This window comes from Cuculus canorus, chromosome 1 (genome assembly GCF_017976375.1).
Source record: "Cuculus canorus isolate bCucCan1 chromosome 1, bCucCan1.pri, whole genome shotgun sequence".
Lineage (NCBI taxonomy): Eukaryota > Metazoa > Chordata > Aves > Cuculiformes > Cuculidae > Cuculus > Cuculus canorus.
The window spans coordinates 157021972-157039681 of NC_071401.1; the positions used below are offsets into that span (position 1 = coordinate 157021972).

The 17710-nt window shown below is 43.9% G+C and overlaps 1 protein-coding gene across 2 annotated transcripts in view; it reads left to right on the plus strand.

The window, feature by feature from the left end:
• GRIN2B (glutamate ionotropic receptor NMDA type subunit 2B) overlaps positions 1–14048 on the plus strand; it is a 215385-nt gene extending 201337 nt beyond the window's left edge. For both annotated transcript variants that reach the window (XM_009556593.2, XM_054056467.1), the window contains exons 10-13: positions 3225–3385; positions 5482–5669; positions 7419–7657; positions 10012–14048. In XM_009556593.2, the coding sequence (XP_009554888.1) occupies positions 3225–3385; positions 5482–5669; positions 7419–7657; positions 10012–11919 (2496 nt within the window). In that variant the 3' untranslated portion in view covers positions 11920–14048. The remainder of the gene's footprint in view (positions 1–3224; positions 3386–5481; positions 5670–7418; positions 7658–10011) is intronic.
• The last annotated feature ends 3662 nt before the right edge of the window (positions 14049–17710 follow it).

The following is a 17710-nucleotide window of genomic DNA, read 5'->3' on the forward strand; positions in this document are numbered from 1 at the left end:
CCTCTGTGCATATGCCTGAGGAAGAGTAATTGTGACTTAGGGCTCTGGCAGGAGAAACATTTACATGAAATGATGGAGACCTCTCTCATTAATCTAAATTCTGACCCTGCGGTTAATTCCTTTGTCGATATTTACTGAAGCATTAATATTACCTCTGCACAGGCTGCCTCCTTGTAATGATCCCTGTATTGTGCCTCAGCTCCTGTAGACCAGAGTGCCCTGCTTCCCTGACTCTTCTGGTCCAGATCCACTCTCCCAACACCTGGGAGAAGCCAAACAAGTGGTTTTCCTCACTGAACTCTTTGGGTACAGTGTCAATTAATTTTCCTCCTTACGGATCTTCTCCAGTTCCTCTACACTATTTCCTCAATTATGTTGCTGGGAGAGGACACACTCCTTCCCCATCTCTCCCATGTTTTCTGGGAAGGCTTGCGTGTCTTCTTGCTCCTTCAGTATAAGTTGTGTGGGGCAGAAGCAAGCTCAGAGAGGTGCAGTGGTATTGGGTTCTGGAGGGCTCTTTGGAGATCACACGTGGAATGACTTGTGCCCACCTACTGCTGAGCAGGAAACGTGGGGATTTTTCATCTGCCATCTCCTGCCAGAAAGTTACACGCATATACCACTGTTACTTCTCAAATGTGGAGAAGTTAGCTGCTTATCTCTGGCTCCATGGACTGTGGAGTCAGCTGGGCAGCAATTGCTTCCAGCTTTGCAATCACCAAACCAGGTGGCTGGGGATTTGTGTTCCTCTCAGGCATTCAAGCTAAAGATCTCTGATGTGGGTCCCATATGGATCCTTTCAGACTGGTTCCTGTTTCATTGTCCACCAGGCTATGGTTGAAGTTGTGTTTGTGTGATTGTGTGGAGAATAATTTGCATTTGCAGTTCTGTTCTGACTGAGGAATGAGCAGTAGTTAAGGGGTGGTGAGCGAATGCACAGCATGTCCCTTTGCAGAAGCCATCAGCCTGGCTTCCTTCTCTAGAAATGTGCTTTTCCAGTTGTCAAAACCAGTAATTTCCTTCAAGAAGAATGTTTTAATTTATTTATTGATTGCCCAGAAGGTTAAAAATTAAATATGGAGTGTTTTACCTCTGGCTGCTAAAATGGACCCTGGAACACAGTGGAGACAAAGGATAGTTCAGTGGTGAAATAGTTTCCCTTATCACAGCCATGCCTGACTCTGTAGTCCTTCTTCCTTCTTGTTCATATACACAATGATGGAAACAGACAAAACTAGAGATTATATCACTGAGAATGGAGGGTTGAGGTATAAATGGGCATTGGCAGGGGCCTCTTTTTTTCTTAACATTCTTTGGGCCCAGAGAGAGGGTCTTATAGCTGCTGCCCCTCCAAAAGGCATGCTGAAGCTGAAGCCATACCAGTGTTGCTCAAGCCTGCCTGCTGCTTTCCCTGCTGAATTTACTCTGTTGGAGGGTTCTGTGGGGATGGGGGAGCACCATCTGCCCTCTAGACTGGGTTCTGCAGCCTTTGGGGAAGCAAGTTGCCCACTTTGCAAACTCCTGTTTTAGCATATCAGGGGAGAGACTGTGTTCCTTTGTGCCTGGTGTGGTGGTGTCCTTCTTGTGATGGGTCCCCTAAACTGCTGCTATAATCACCTTGGTGAAAGAGAATAATTATAGCATGCTGCAGTGATTTCTCTCCCATCAAAGTTTGTTTTCATTACAGGTTTTGATAGGTATGAGTTTGTCTTCTTCCCTAGGGGGTGTGACAGGGTTCTAAAAGCCACCTTACCACCTGTTTTATGCTATGTGAAAACTTTTTTTTTGGTCAGTGGTGTGCCAACTGTGTCTCAAAGAACAGCTCTGATGTTTTCTATTGGCTTAAAAAGCAGTAGGACGTGTTCTCTCTCATGCACTCATGTGTGCATGTACGAGCCAGCCCATCTCACCATGCAAACTGAAGAGATGATTCCTTGCATAGCCAGATTAGTTGACTGATACGAAGAAAGGTGATGTGAACAATGCATTTACCTCCCCACAGATATAGTTCCTGGTTGGCCTTATTGCTGAGATGTTGTGAATGAGATACACTGCATTAGTGGCTTTTACGTCCTCTTGAGTTGACCATGTTACAAACTGGCTTTGAGGAGAGCTTGAGAAAAAGGCTCATCTGCATGTTTCTTTAAGCTATAGCTATGGACTGTAGCCACATTTCTACTATAGAAGGTGGCAGCACATGACTGCATATATTCATGTGCCCGGTGAACTGTTGCTGTTAAATGGGTTTCTTCTGACTGTTCGCGTGTTCTTAGCATGCTTGTCAGGATCATCCAAATCTACTGTCCCAGCTAGGAGTCAAGAATTAGCACCAGGCAAGCTACTGTTGGGTTTCTCAAGAGAGGAAGGAGATTGCCTCCGTGTATCCTACCTTTGCATAATTTTCTTTAATGCTGATTCAGTTCCTGGCTTACAATTCTGTGCTCCTTCCTGTCTGCTAGATCTAGGGGTTTTAAGCAGTCTTTGTAATTGACAGTCTAAATTTTACTGCTCATAAAACCCCAGAGAGCATTGATTATGACTTGAGTTAAGCAAGTGGCAGATAAAATCTCACAGCCCTGCAGCCATAGGGGTATGTTAACGGTGAATGTATTTCTTGGGAGCAGCAAAGTGTTTGGAGTATTCTGCCAGCTCTGTTCTAGGCATCAAGTGTTACCAGTGACTTGCAACTAAGACCATTTCATTTGGAATATTTGCCCAAAAGTTTGAAAACTGATCATTGGTTTGGTGAAGTGAGTCTGAGGTGTTCTGAGAGGCATCTCTTATCATTAATTACTTTTCTACTTCAGTCAGAAACAGGAAGTGCAAAGGCGAAGTGCAAAGGTACTTAGAAAATAAACTACACTTTGTGGATAAAATGCACATGGATTTTATTGAAAATCTTTTCTTGACTGTGTTCTAAAGCTGCTGCTATCTTTTCCCTTTCCTTTTTCCTTTTGTCTAACCTCCTTTTAATCTTTGATCACTAAATATTTATGCACTTAATTCAGAGTGGACAATAAGGCCATGTTGCTCAGATTCAATTCTTGGTTTTTAGGCACTAAGAGGAGATGTCTGTGTTTGAAAACAGTGAATATAATATCTTCATTATAAATTTTTCCACCTGATAATAAAATTAGAACTACCTTATGAGGAGGGTGTGTGCTTCCATACAGATTACTGCGTGCTGAAAGATTGTGAGAAATGTTCTTTTTCTGTCTCTCCAGTTCCAGAAACCAAATGACTTTTCACCCCCTTTCCGCTTTGGGACAGTTCCCAATGGCAGCACAGAAAGGAACATTCGCAACAACTACCCTGAAATGCACAGCTACATGGTGAAGTTCAATCAGAGAGGGGTAGATGATGCACTGTTCTCACTGAAGACTGGGTGAGGCTTTCTTCTTCTATGTTTGCTCACCATAGAAACCTCTCGCCTTTGCGTACTTGTCTGTAAAATTTTTTGTGGGGTTTGGAAAAGGACCCTCCATTATGATTCCATGGTTAAAAGTATAGCAAGGCCACGCACAACACAGGAGAATAATTTTGTGGTTCTCTTAGCCAGGTTTCTCTATTGACGTCTCTGTAAGAATTTTTGATTTTGCTATGTTTGTAAGATTATTGGGGCGGGGGGAAAAGAGGATAATCTGCACCCTTGTGTCTGTTAGCCTTGTGTATATTAGTCCTGAAGACCTTACTTCATCAAGATGTTTCATGCTGTTGGGTCCTCATGCATACACAGAAAAAGCTCACAGACCTCTGTGTACATAGTTGGGGTTTTTTTAAGACCGTTTGCATTGTCGTCTGGAAATTCCTTTATTTTCCCTCCTTCTGTGTTTAAAAGATTAGGTTAATTAGGAAACCGAAACAATCTTTATCAGACTAATTCCACCTCAGTGTATCACTAGCTGATCTAGTATAACAAAAGCTGTGCTTCAAGCAAATAGTTTGGAAGTAGCCCTTCCCTCTGGAATACTTTAGTATGAAGGGATGAACAAAATGTTGTTTGAGCAAAGAGGAAGTATAGAAAGTGGGAACATTTCCACGGGTAATTTGGGAAACATGGGGAAAATCTTCAGCAAAAAGAGTGTTTGAACAGTTTATCCTATTTTTTAATTGCAGTGAATCTGTAAAGGAGCTAACTTAAAACCTTGTTTTGCAAGGTTTGTCCTTTATAATTAAAGACCTGCTCACAGAGATTCCATTTTGACTGTCAGAGCCCAGCTACAGTGAAAGAAAATCTTGCTTACATTTGTGTTGTGCTCTTATAATAAAGTTCATTCTGAAGCACGAATGAAGATGTTCCGCCAATTTAATTACTAGATTGACTGAATAGTCCTAAACCCGTTGGCCAGATTCAGAGGCACACAGCCCATTATAAATGATTGTACCATTGTTGGATGCCATCCTGGGAAGGTACATTTGCCAGGATAGTCATCATCCAGGAAATAAATATGCTCTGTCCTGGAAATATATGGATGAAATAGAGCTCATCACTTGTGGTAGATGTCATCCTGGCTTCATATCCACCCTTGGATATTAACTTCCCCACAGACACACACTTGAACTGAGATAATCACCATACTGGAAATATATGTGCAGGAGGTGGATTGAAATGATAGCGTAGGTGTGAGAATGTGCAAGGTCTTTGGTCTTTTATCGAAAAATGCTTTGTTTCAGATCTAGTGGGAGAATCTAATCGCTGGCTGTCTTTGGTTATGTGGAAGATGAAGCCCCCTGAGACTGCTCCCACACCCAAGTCAACTTGTTACAGTGCAAGGAAGGCTTTCATTAGTCTGTTGTGCTGTTCACCTATCCCAGCCCATAATGGGGATTTCTCTGTGTTGAAACAGCTTTTTCTTGTGGTTTTCAGTTAAGCACCCTTTACCAGAGCTACTCGGCATGCTAAACTGTAAAGTTGCTATTGTGGCTACTTGATATTGATAAAGAACCAGCAGTGCTTTTCACAGTTAAAAATGATGTTCTGAATGTATTTTATTTAGAATTTTAAAAGAAAATATGTTTTGTTCAGCTAAGTCATGCCAGCAGTTTGAATCGTGAAAATCTTTTCCTTACTCCAACCCCTACTTTGCTATCTAATATTGATATGTTTTATAAAGCATTTTAGTGTCCTTTGAGATGAAAGGCAGTACAGAAATATAAGCTATTCTTAGGACTATAGTTCCCCATGGCTTCCTCCTCATCCATCTTTATCTGGCAGTATGTTTGTATTCCAAATTTTTTTCAGATCAGAAATGATGATTATCAAAGAGTCAGAAAGAAGTGAGTCCTCATTTTTAATCTAGCTTCACCTGTAGACAGGTTCTAGGCTCAGATTTTAGTTAACTCTGATGAAGGTGAAGATGCATCCCATTGTAGTCTATCTGAAAGAAGTTTGTTTCTGCCTTAATTACCTAAGAACACTCTTGAACTCATACAGATTCTACTCTTTCTATACTATAACCCTTGTTTCTTGCACCTGTGCAGGAAGTTGGATGCTTTCATTTATGATGCAGCAGTGCTAAACTACATGGCTGGCAGAGATGAAGGCTGCAAGCTGGTGACAATTGGGAGTGGGAAAGTGTTTGCCTCCACCGGCTATGGCATTGCCATCCAAAAGGACTCAGGCTGGAAACGTCAAGTGGACCTTGCCATTCTACAGCTTTTTGGAGATGGTGAGTCACCAGAAAAAAGACGACTTGGAGTTTTCTTAAGAAATACCAAGCTTTGCTCGTAAAAAATAGAAGTTCTTAGCTCTGGTGCTTCAGGTTTGAGTTGAAAACAGGAAAATATTAACAAGGGTTTGTTAGAGGCATTACACCAAAAATGTGAGGATGTCACTTTTTTTGTGTTGTTGATGCATGGTAGCAGTATCATCAAAAGCAGTCAAAAGCACAAAAGGTTTTATAGAACTAGCTCAGATGTGTGTTTGAAAAATATCTTGTGTGAAGTGCGTTGTGTAAAAACAAGACTTCTGGTGTGAATTTTTCACTGCCTTTGAGGTTTTTCCAAGACCAGACACTAATTATACGGGACATTCCATGATCATCCAATGCTTTATAGTTCTCAACAGGATCAAGTAAAGTAGAATTTACAAAATTAAAGGATAAATTAAAGGATAAATATTTTTTGATGAAAAAGTTAACTTAGATTTTCCAAATCCTCAAAAAAACAAGGAAGGACTTGAGACTCCAAAGCATATTTTGGAGTGAGTTTTTAATCAGAACATTATAGTAACCTAGTTAATTCCATCCTTTAAAAAGAAATTGCTATTATTAAAAAAAAAATCATGGAATAAGGAATTCCTTCTTAGAAAATTTCCCGGCTTTCCCTTTCTATTCCATATTATATCTTGCTGTGTTCTTTTTTTGAATAAATAAGATTCACAGATTGTTTTATTTATAAGGGGTTTTTTTTTCCTGAAATCTGAAAATAATATATGGTGTAATAAATATGGAAAAAATATAACTCTGATATACTTAAGCAGAAATTTGACCATATGATGGATAGGGTCTTCCATCTCCTAAAGAGCCTAATATGTATTTTTCAGAAAAATGCGTAAGTTCTCCATAAAGCTTTAAAGACTGTGCTATGGTGCCACATAAATATACATTTTTTTTTCCCACTGTCACTGGACCGGAGGTTGAAAATGTAAAAAACTAACTTTCTTAACAGCATAACAAGAATTGGCCACCTGCAAAATTATATTGATTCTGAATGCTGCAGTATGTGTGTGTGAGAGTGTTTATCCTTCTCTGTCCCCTCATGAAAATACCATAATGGGAGTAAGTGGGGTATGAAATTAGACTACAGAACATTTGTTCCTAGCTGATACAAATTAGTAATATTTTCGTTTGGTCAGAGTGCTTGGAAATGTTGAATTAGGAAAAAATTAAAAGAAAGAAAAACGGGTAAAAATGCACAAATATTTTTGGGAACATTGCACCTAGTTTAAATAAGCTATGGATACGATGGAAACTAATTCAATATCAGATATTTTGATTTAAAAAAATCAGCATTTGGAATTTTGAGCTTGAAGTGTGTAATGTTTTCTTGTAGAAGTGACTCATTTTTGTCTACCAGTATTAGTCACGGATTTTTTCCTTTGTTGACCTAATATGAAAGTGTAAGTTTGTGAGGCCAGGTCTTCAGTCATCTAGTGGGCAACTTTTTCAGGATCTCACTGTAGCTATTTGGCAAGTGTGATAACTGTGCTCTGTGGTACAGCTTTTTGTGACAAATTGTACCTGCCCCTATCAGAAGAGCAGTCAAGATAATTCCTTGACCTGATAGATGTGGGGAAAGAGTATGGCCACTGGAAATCATGTTAGATCAGTTTCTTGCTTTCAGTCTGTCCCAGCTTGAGCTCTTTAGCCACTGAAGGGCTATCTAACGTTTTTCTTTCCTTCTCGCTGTCTTTGTAGGGGAGATGGAGGAGCTGGAAGCACTGTGGCTCACTGGCATTTGTCATAATGAGAAGAATGAGGTTATGAGCAGCCAGCTGGATATAGATAACATGGCAGGTGTCTTCTACATGCTGGGAGCAGCCATGGCACTCAGTCTCATCACCTTCATCTGTGAGCATCTCTTCTACTGGCAATTCCGCCACTGCTTCATGGGCGTCTGCTCTGGCAAGCCTGGTGTGGTCTTCTCCATCAGCAGGGTGAGTGTCATTAGCTAGTGGGGAGGAACAGAGGATTTATTTGTACAGTCTGGAGATGGGAAAATCAATCAAGACTATCTAACATATAGGTGGCGTAGACTGGTGGTCTGCAGGATAAAGGCTGACACCATCTCACTGTTAATTTTGCAAGAGTATCTACTGTTTTTCGGTACATCTCAGGTCTCTGCTGAGTTATAGTCATGGAAATTTTACATGGAAATGAAAATGCAATATAAAGAGAAGTTAATTGTAACTGTCTGCTCTTCCAAACTGAGTTGTGAGGAGGCCATATTTGGGGACAGTAAGTAATGGTGGATAACATGATTAGAAATTCAGGAGGTTTTTGTTGTACTCTATCTTACAGCTGTTCAGCTGACCTTATGGTAACTAAAAGTGTGCTGTCATGAGCAGTCAGAAGTCTCCAACGAAAAGCCAGGTTCTAAACCATGCAGAAATTGTTCCAGAGAGGATGACTACATGAATTTAGCAATCGCTTTATGCAAATCTGCCTCGGGGTATAATATTTACATTTAAAGCAGATTCTGGTAATTCCTGAGTCATATTTCTGCTATTAGTGTAGCTAGCAGTGTCCGTTTGGAGTTTTTTTTTTTTTTTCCTCTCAAGCCAGTGGTCCCTTCTCCTGATCTATTCTGAATTAAGGTCAAATCTCAGCATTTTTTACCTAAGTGTCAGATGTAACAAAATTAATTTTGATTGTGCAAGAAGTATATAATTGGTACATAATATATTGTTGAGGAGAAGTGACAAAGCCTTTTGCATGCAGGGGTACAGCCTGTCTTCTATATTGTTAGTTTCTAACCTGGTTTAGTCTGGGCATGAGATGGGGGACTGTGTTTCATGATCCTTAGTTAAGGACAGGTTCTTTCATTCTGGGGTTATCTGTTAGACTCGGGCCAGGTTAGTGGAAAGTCTGAAAAGTGTTAATCATCTGCTGGCTGCTGAGAAACCATAGTAACATGATGTGATGGTGTCTATTTCACAATTGACATTAATCAGCAGGCGCCATTTGGCTGGCTGGGGAATAAATGAGCCGCTTTCCTTCTGCTTCGAGGGATAGCTCTTGCAAACAGCCTGTGTCATGGATGAAATGCGCTAGTAGGGAATGTGGAGGAATCAGGCATTTCTACTGTCTGATTTGAGGTTGAATAGAGGATTTTGACTTTCAGGGTTGTCAATTTGGAGCCCATTAACACTGTTAAATTTAACAGAATGCAATTAAAAGTTCTATTGTACCTCACTCAACTAGATGCAAAAGACCTAAATACCTATTTGGCAGTCCTGCTCTTTCTCTGTTTCCTTTTCTAGTCTGTGCTGGTGATTAATGTAGCTAAGTTTATGACAAATGAAGCTGTTCCCTTTTTAAGATTGCTCCTGTCTTGTTGATTCACTGGAGTCCAGATGAATTTCAAGGGACAAAATACACTTTCTTCCTCTCATCCACACAGAATCATTTGTCTCGGTGCTTTTGTTCCCAAGGATATTATTTTCCCCATTTGCAATTCTGTGTTACACCTACTAGATTTGAATAACTCTTACAAATGCAAACAGATATTTCTGCATCCTACAGATATGACATGAAGGAAAGCAGAGGAAGAGGAACAGATGGAAAGGAAAAAAATGTGAGGAGCAAGAAAGAGGGGCAGAACTTCTAGGGTTGGTAGAGCAGGTCTGATCTAATTTGATTTGGTTGTGCATCATGTGATCAGTTTTGGACCCCTCTCTACAAGAAAGACTTTGAGATCCTGGAGCGCTTCTAGAAAAGGACAACGAAGCTGGTGAAGGGGCTGGAGAACAAGTCTTATGAAGACCAGCTGAGGGAGATGGGGTTGTTTAGCCTAGAGAAAAGGAGGCTGAGGGGAGACCTTATCATTTTCTACAACTACCTGAAAGGAGGTTGTAGCACGGTGTGTTTTGGTCTCTTCTCCCAAGTGATAGACAATAGGACAAGAGGGAATGGCCTCAAGTTGTGCCAGGGGAAGTTCAGATTAGGAAACACATTAGGAAAAAATTCTTCACCAAAAGGGTTATCAGGCACTGGAACAGGCTGCCCAGGGAGGTGGTTGAGTCACAGTCCCTGGAGGTATTTAAAAGATGGGAAGATGACGAGCTTAGGGATATGACTTGCTAGTGGACAGATACAGCTGGACCCAATGTTCTCAATGGTCTTTTCCACCCTAGTGATTCTATGATTCTATGATTCTATGATGGAAGGTCTGACAGGCCTTGCTGTCCTACAGGAACATGCTATTGCCACATAGGATGCTTTACAGTCTAGGTCCCCTTTCATGTATTCTTTGCAGGACCAGTCACCTTCCTGCTTTCTCTTATTTCAGGGTATCTACAGCTGCATCCATGGCGTAGCCATCGAGGAACGCCAGTCAGCAATGAACTCCCCTACAGCAACTATGAACAACACCCATTCCAACATCCTCCGCCTGCTTCGGACAGCCAAGAACATGGCCAACCTATCAGGGGTCAATGGCTCACCACAGAGTGCCCTGGACTTTATCCGCCGCGAGTCATCTGTCTATGATATCTCTGAGCACCGCCGCAGCTTCACCCACTCAGACTGCAAGTCCTACAACAACCCCCCCTGTGAGGAGAACCTCTTTAGTGACTATATTAGTGAGGTGGAAAGGACCTTTGGCAACCTCCAGCTGAAGGACAGCAATGTATATCAGGACCACTACCACCACCACCACCGTCCCCACAGTATCGGCAGCACCAGTTCCATTGATGGGCTCTATGATTGTGACAACCCGCCTTTCAATGCGCAGTCACGGTCTATTGGGAAGAAGCCCTTGGACCTGGGGTTACCCCCTGCCAAGCACAGCCAGCTGGGCGACCTTTATGGCAAGTTCTCCTTCAAAAGTGACCGCTATGGGGGCAGTGGGGCCCATGATGACCTGATCCGCTCGGATGTCTCTGACATTTCCACTCACACAGTCACCTACGGCAACATCGAGGGCAATGCAGCCAAGCGACGGAAGCAGCAGTACAAAGACAGCCTGAAGAAGCGCCCGGCCTCTGCCAAGTCCCGGCGGGAGTTTGATGAGATAGAGCTGGCCTATCGCCGGCGCCCACCCCGCTCACCTGACCACAAGCGCTACTTCAGGGACAAGGAAGGGCTACGGGACTTCTACCTGGACCAGTTTCGTGCCAAGGAGAACTCGCCGCACTGGGAACATGTGGACCTGACGGATATCTATAAAGAGCGGGGAGATGAGTTTAAGCGCGACGCGGGAGGAGGAGGGAGTGGATCCTGCACCAACAGGGCCCACCACAAGCATGGCTCGGGTGAGTTTGGTGGAAGCAATGAGCACAAGCATGGTGGTGTGAGTGGGGTCCCGGCGCCCTGGGAGAAGAACCTGACCAACCTAGACTGGGAGGACCGGCCTGGGGCTAATTTCTGCCGCAGTTGCCCTTCTAAGCTGCACAACTACACACCATCGGTGGTGGGGCAGAACTCCACCCGTCAGGCCTGCATCCGCTGCGAGGCCTGCAAGAAAGCAGGCAACCTGTACGACATCAGTGAGGACAACTCACTCCAAGAGCTGGATCAGCCACCTGCCCCTGTGCCCGTGGCCACCAGTGCCACCTCCTCCTCCAAATATCCTCAGAGCCCTTCCAACTCTGCCTCCAAGGTGCAGAAGAAGAACCGCAACAAGCTCCGCCGGCAGCACTCGTATGACACCTTCGTGGATCTGCAGAAGGATGACTCGGCCCTGGCCCCCCGCAGTGTCAGCCTCAAGGACAAGGGCCGCTTTTTGGAAGGGAGTCCCTACGCCCACATGTTTGAGATGCCAGCCAGTGAGACCACGTTTGCCAACAACAAGTCCTCAGTGCCCGCCACCAGCTACCACCACCACAACAACCCCGGCAGCAGTGGGGGCTACATGCTCAGCAAGTCGCTCTACCCCGACCGGGTCACCCAAAACCCTTTCATCCCCACTTTTGGGGATGACCAGTGCTTGCTCCACGGCAGCAAATCTTATTTCTTCAGGCAGCCTATGGTGGCAGGAGGGCCCAAAGCCAGGCCAGACTTCCGAGCCATCGTCACCACCAACAAACCGGTGGTCTCAGCCCTTCATGGGGCTGTGCCAGCCCGTTTCCAGAAGGACATCTGTATAGGGAACCAGTCCAACCCCTGTGTGCCTAACAACAAAAACCCCAGGGCTTTCAATGGCTCCAGCAACGGGCATGTTTATGAGAAACTCTCCAGTATTGAGTCTGACGTTTGAGTGAGAGGGGAAGAGCACGGGGAGGGACTGGGGGTGTATGTGGAGTGTGGGAGGGTGGGATCAACCCCATCGGCTACTCTCCCAGGTCATCCTTAGTTTGTGGGATACTGGAGTTCTGAGTAGTGCAGCACTGGTGACAAGTGCCACCTCTTTGGTTTCCCCTCTTCCTCCTCCTCTTTCCTAACCCTCTCCTTTTATCTTTTTCCATGTTCTCACTCCTCCCATTCTCCTCCATTTCTGGCCATTGCACTTTACAGTGATGTTGGGGTTGGATATCCTCGCTCGTGATTTCAAGAAGGGGAGAAAAAGGCAGGGAATGGGTGGGCTGAGGGGGAGCGGCAGTGACTCCAGCGTTTCACTCTTGCTGGCTCTCGGCAGAGAAAGACACATGTACACACACGAGTGTGCGTGTAAGGAGGAGACAGCAGAAGCAGTGTAATGGACACACAGGAAAATATGCTTGCTCAGGCAACTCTTCCTAAAACTGCCTAGAAAAGAGTAGTGTTTGAAGATGTGGAGAAAGTGAAGGGTGAATAACATGACTAACTTGATGATGCACTTATATGTTAGCTATACTGAGGTTCTTGTTACAATATTTTGTGAAGACTATGGGGGTTTAGGGCTGAAATATATATATATATTTGCGTATATGCTGAGAAATTTTACGCTAAAATTTTGAATTGTCTGCTGAGGGGTGGGGGGGAGGGGGAGAAGGTTTGTCAGCAGGTCTGGCTAGTGGTTTCACTATGGCTATTACAGCCGTTGAATCTGTGGCAGACCAGTGGGAGAGATGGAAAGGAAATGAGATCTGAGTTTGGGAAAGCAACCCTGCAGTCAAGGAGGCTACTGGGATTTCTGAAACAGGATGCTGGTTTGCACTGAAATTAGAGAATTTGGTAGGCAAAGGGGTGCAGGGTTGGTTTGTTAGCTGTGAATCACTCTCTAGTTGTGACATACTTCAAGGGTGGGAGCAGCGTATAGTATGGGTTAGCCTATACGCGAGTATATATGATAACTTTATACTTGAAATGTCTGTGAAGAAAGCAAAATAAACTCACGATCCTATAAGGTGTCTGGATAACAAACACAGTGGAACAGAGCTAAAGAGTAGGGAAAGGAGGGGAGTTTTGTCACTGTCACATCAGGGGACATCAAGCCTGGTTTGGTGCGTCCTTTCAGTGAGGAGGACAGGAAAAAGAAAGGGTTTTCATCCTTCTGCCCTCCCTACCCTTGGCCAGCAGGTTGGGTCAAAAAGAATAGGATGCCCTTTGCCAATGCTGGCATGGTGCTGGAGAGGAAAAAAAGGTTCCATGCAAGGATGCATGTGGTGACAGTGGTGCTGGTGGACTGCTTCAGTGCCTCCTTGCACGTATGGAAATGGGAGGAGGGTGTGCACACCCATTGGAAGTTCATATGTATATTTACTATTGAATGTACAGGGGAAGTACATGGCTTGTCTTCCTGGGAAGGGGTGTACTTGAATAAATGCCAGAGAGCACAGAATCTTGTGCTGGGGTCTGAAGACAAGATGTGCAAGGCTGAGATGTGTGTGTACGTGTACATGTGCCTCTGTGTGCAAGAGAGAGATACTTAGCACGAGTGCAAAGCTGGAATAGCCTAGGGTTTTCCATCCCTGCAGTTGTAGTGACAGCTTTCCTGGTGCACCTAGTATCGATAAGAGTGTTTTCTTTTCATTGTATCATTTTAGATGCAAGTTGAACTAAAGGAAAGGGAGCAATGGTAGGAGTGAGAAGCTGAATTCCCGTTTCGTATGTCTTCTTTCTCCTGAGGTGATGATGTGGGCTGACATCTCCCATCCTGAGAGAGATGGCAGTCTCTCCTGCTTATCCTGGGTCTGTCCTGGTGTCTTGATGACTGTGACTCACCAGGGGAAAGGTTGAGAGAGCCCTGTGCTGTGGGCATGGGGACACTGCTGGGGAATGACTTTGGAAAGGAATGGCAGTCCTGTTTTTATAAGCCACATTTCTCGGAGATGAAAGCCACCTCTCTCACGTTCTTCACCTTGCCCTGGTTGATTTGATCTTATCTTTCTCTTTTTAAGCCAATGAAAGGCCTTTTATTTATTTACCTATTTATTTTATTTATTTTTTAAAGCTGGGTTGGGGGGAGGGTGGGATTTGCCTGTAAAGTCAAAAAGTGTGAGGAGATGTTGGGCAGGGTTGGTGAGGGGAATATTTTCTTATATTTCACTGAGGAAATTAAGAAGGGAAGAGGGGGAGAGTCTTTGTAATACAACCCCTTAATTGTCGGGGCAAGGGACCTTCTTTCCCTCTTCTCTTGTTACAAGGACAAAAAGGAAAAAAAAAAGAAACCAAACAAATTAACAGAGTGATCTGCAATCCAGAACACATGGCAGCTTGTCAGACACCTCTGACAGCCGCCACTGAGAAGGCGTTCCTTTCATTTGTAAATATTTCTTTTTTTATTGCGTTTTTGTATAAATTGGTGTTTCTCTTCTCGTGAATATTCAGGTTGTGGGGTGGGAGGGAGGGGAAGTTTGTTTTCGTTCTGTTTGTTTTCTACAACTTTTCAGGATGTGTTTTTGGAAGCGGTTTACGCGGGTCGAGGCCGTATGAATGAGGAAAAAAAAAAAAAGAGAGAGAGAAAGAGAGAGAGAGAGAAACCCATGTGTGTTGTGTTTCCCCAAGGCCCCCCGTATTGCCCTGTCACCTTTATCTTCATGAATGGAAGACGCCGGAACGTCACTTCAAGCCTTGCCAGCAGGGTTTCATGTTTTGATGGGAACATCCCCAATTCCTTTTTGCATAGAAACTCTCTGTACCAGCATCTCTCTGTGGAGTTTGGGCCTCAAGGCACTATGCTGTCTTGATAGTGGTGGGGTGAACCATCAAGCTGGCCGCTCAGGTTGGACCATCACTTTGACATTAAGAGACTTCTCCAATGCTACTTTGGTTTAGAAATCTTGGACCTGGGAAAGCTCATGATAATTTCTGGTATTTCCTAAGGGCTTGAGGGGAGCTTGACAGCTGGTGAGGGCAGCTAATCTCTTTGGTGGTTATCTTGGTACTTTTCTGTCCCTCCCCACCTGGAACGAGGAAACCTGGAGGTTGGCTCTGCAGGGAAATTAAGCCGAAAACAAACCAAAAAGAAGTTAACGGAACTTTTTTTCAAATCTCTTCTTAAAGGTTCTGATTTTTGTGTTCTGGGGTGAAAGTTGGTTCATTTTTTTCTCCGAACTGGTCTGTCCCTTGTTCCACTGATTGGCAAATGATAGGTTGCCAAAATCATTATCTAGTGTCGATACTGTTGTAGCACTGTTAACACTGAGTGCTCTGCAAATATTAACTGTGCCACAGACCACTCAAATGAATGCTCTAGAGCAACCAGAAAAGAACTGTAAATTCTGGACTGAACCACTGGTCTAACCACAGAGGCCTGGGATTTTGCCTTCTCCCATAATAGATTAGGCCATGTGTCTATCAGGTTAATCCATTCTTCTATAAGTGATCTTTTCTGGTTGCTTTGTTTATTTTAGTTCTGACAGGTCAACAAGTCTTGGGACAGAGATTAAGGGAAGAGTGTGGGAGAGGGGAGGGTGTTAATTCATAATCCAGAAAATAAATCAATGATGTTATTAAACTCTGATTATATATTTAGAATTTTAGATTTGGTGTATTTTCATTCTAAGTATTCAAGTGAATCTATCAGGCAATAATAGCAGCAGGTGTTGTCTATACTAGAAAACCACCCATGTGCTGTTTATTACCTGTCCAGAAAAAAAAGAGATTTCATACCAGAACCTGAAAAAAACTCCACATCCCCTCCCTTGCCATTTCTCTCTCCTGTAGAATCACCAGTCTTTTCTGGGGCAGTGGCTGGGAAGATTTTCTCTCTCTGAAGGTTTCTGCACACAAGAATACTGAGCAAAAACCATTGTGTCCTCTACAGTTCAGTGACCTCTACTGTATATTTGTAGCCAACCTCCTGGGAAAGATTAGGCTCCTTTGGCAATGTTTCTGAAATTTGCCTCCTTGCTCTAGCCCCAGGCATGGCTCTCTGAGAGGTATTTTCATGAACCATGTCCTTTTGAAGTACTGGAGTGTATGTCCTCAACTGAATGCACATGCACAATGGAAAGCAGCTGGCAGGTGGAACTTCCAGCTGTGGATCTCATCATAAACCTTCTTGGAGTATTCACACCAGAATTTTACCTTAGTACAACACAACACAGGCTCGTGTAGTAGTTCTCTGTCTCCCATCATGCCTCTAGTGAGGACAATATCAGAACTTGTCATGTCATATTATAATTAGGAAAGAAAAGCTGCAGTCAGGACTTGTTGTCGCTTGAGACAATGAAGCACACCAGCCCCACCTCCTCAGCAAAAATCCCGTCCCATTCTTTCTGAAATCCAGCATGTGTTTTCAGAACTCTCCAGGCAAGAACCCCAGTGGGTTTAAAATGCTCGGCAATATGCAAGTATGAACTTCACCCACAGGGGATTGATATTTCAATTTCCAGTGCATGGGGGGAGGAAGGTTCCTTTGTGATGTCCTGAAGGATTTGATGGAGGAGTTAAGAGTTGCCAGGATGGGTCTCTTTGCTTCTGACTTCTTCAGCAGTGCATGCTGTCATTGAGCTTCTCACTCCAAGAAGACACTAGAATCCATCTTGAATAAAGCCCATTTGTACCTTCAAATCAGGGTTGTTTCTCACAGCAACATTGCCAGCAAAAGAGAGAGGGGGAGACAGAGGATAAATGTGACATTGGTGACACGTTAGAGTGATCAGAGATACCTCAGGGATCTTTATAGGCAAGTCTTTGCTTTAGAGCTTTCTATCAAATGTGGCATATCCTCCCACCTCCATTGCTTATCAACAGATGGAAGCAATCCTGGGAACACAGCCAATGATCAGACTTAGGCCTTTCACACATCCTCCACTCCAATCAAGCAACCTTTGATAAGCCCTTCCCATGGAGAAGGGTGGGAGGTTGCACTTCCCCACATATTTTTGGTTGCCAAAAAGAAAAGAAAAATGAGAGGGGGTAAAGATTAGGGGTGTTGATGAAGGGACTTTGTGCTGACTCTTTGCACCATCACTCTAAGGAGTAACACTTCACTCTTCCTGCTCAGTTCAGGCTGGCGAAGGGTAGGGTTCAATGATGATGTCTCTCCATGGCATATGCCCGGCTCACCACAGGAATCCCTGAGAGCAATGTGCAAGAAAGGAACTGGATTGCTGGCAACAAATGGGGATGAACTCCAAGCCAAGATCCCTGTCTGCACCCTGTCTTTCCCATAAGTGCTTCCCTGCTGCTGAACACACCTGGCGTGTCCACCTGGAACACACCTACCATGCTGCTGGATGCTGCAGGGCACATTGAGATAGTGACTAGTGGGACCCAATTGTTGTCCCCACAAGGGCTTATTTTCAATTTGCAGCCAAATAGATTTCCAAGCCATAGACCCTCGCTGCATTCACCCACCTTCACTTCCCTATGGCTCCCTCCCTCCTCCCTGTTCAAAAGCAAACTGGGGCGCTGACTGTCTCACTGGCAATACGAATGCTATTGCTTCATCTTCATCACAGGCTCTCTGGACCTCTCTGGGGCTGACTGCAGACAGACCTGGGTGTCTGCTGTCTGCCAATGGAAACAATGGCAACCACAAAAAACACTTTGCAAATTGGCTTTGTTTTCTTTCTGTATCACTTGACCATCCCCAAATTCCTCTCCTAGCCATGCCATTTGAGTGAATTCTGACACAATTCTGTCATTGCTGACAACAAAACTGACACAGCATAAATCTG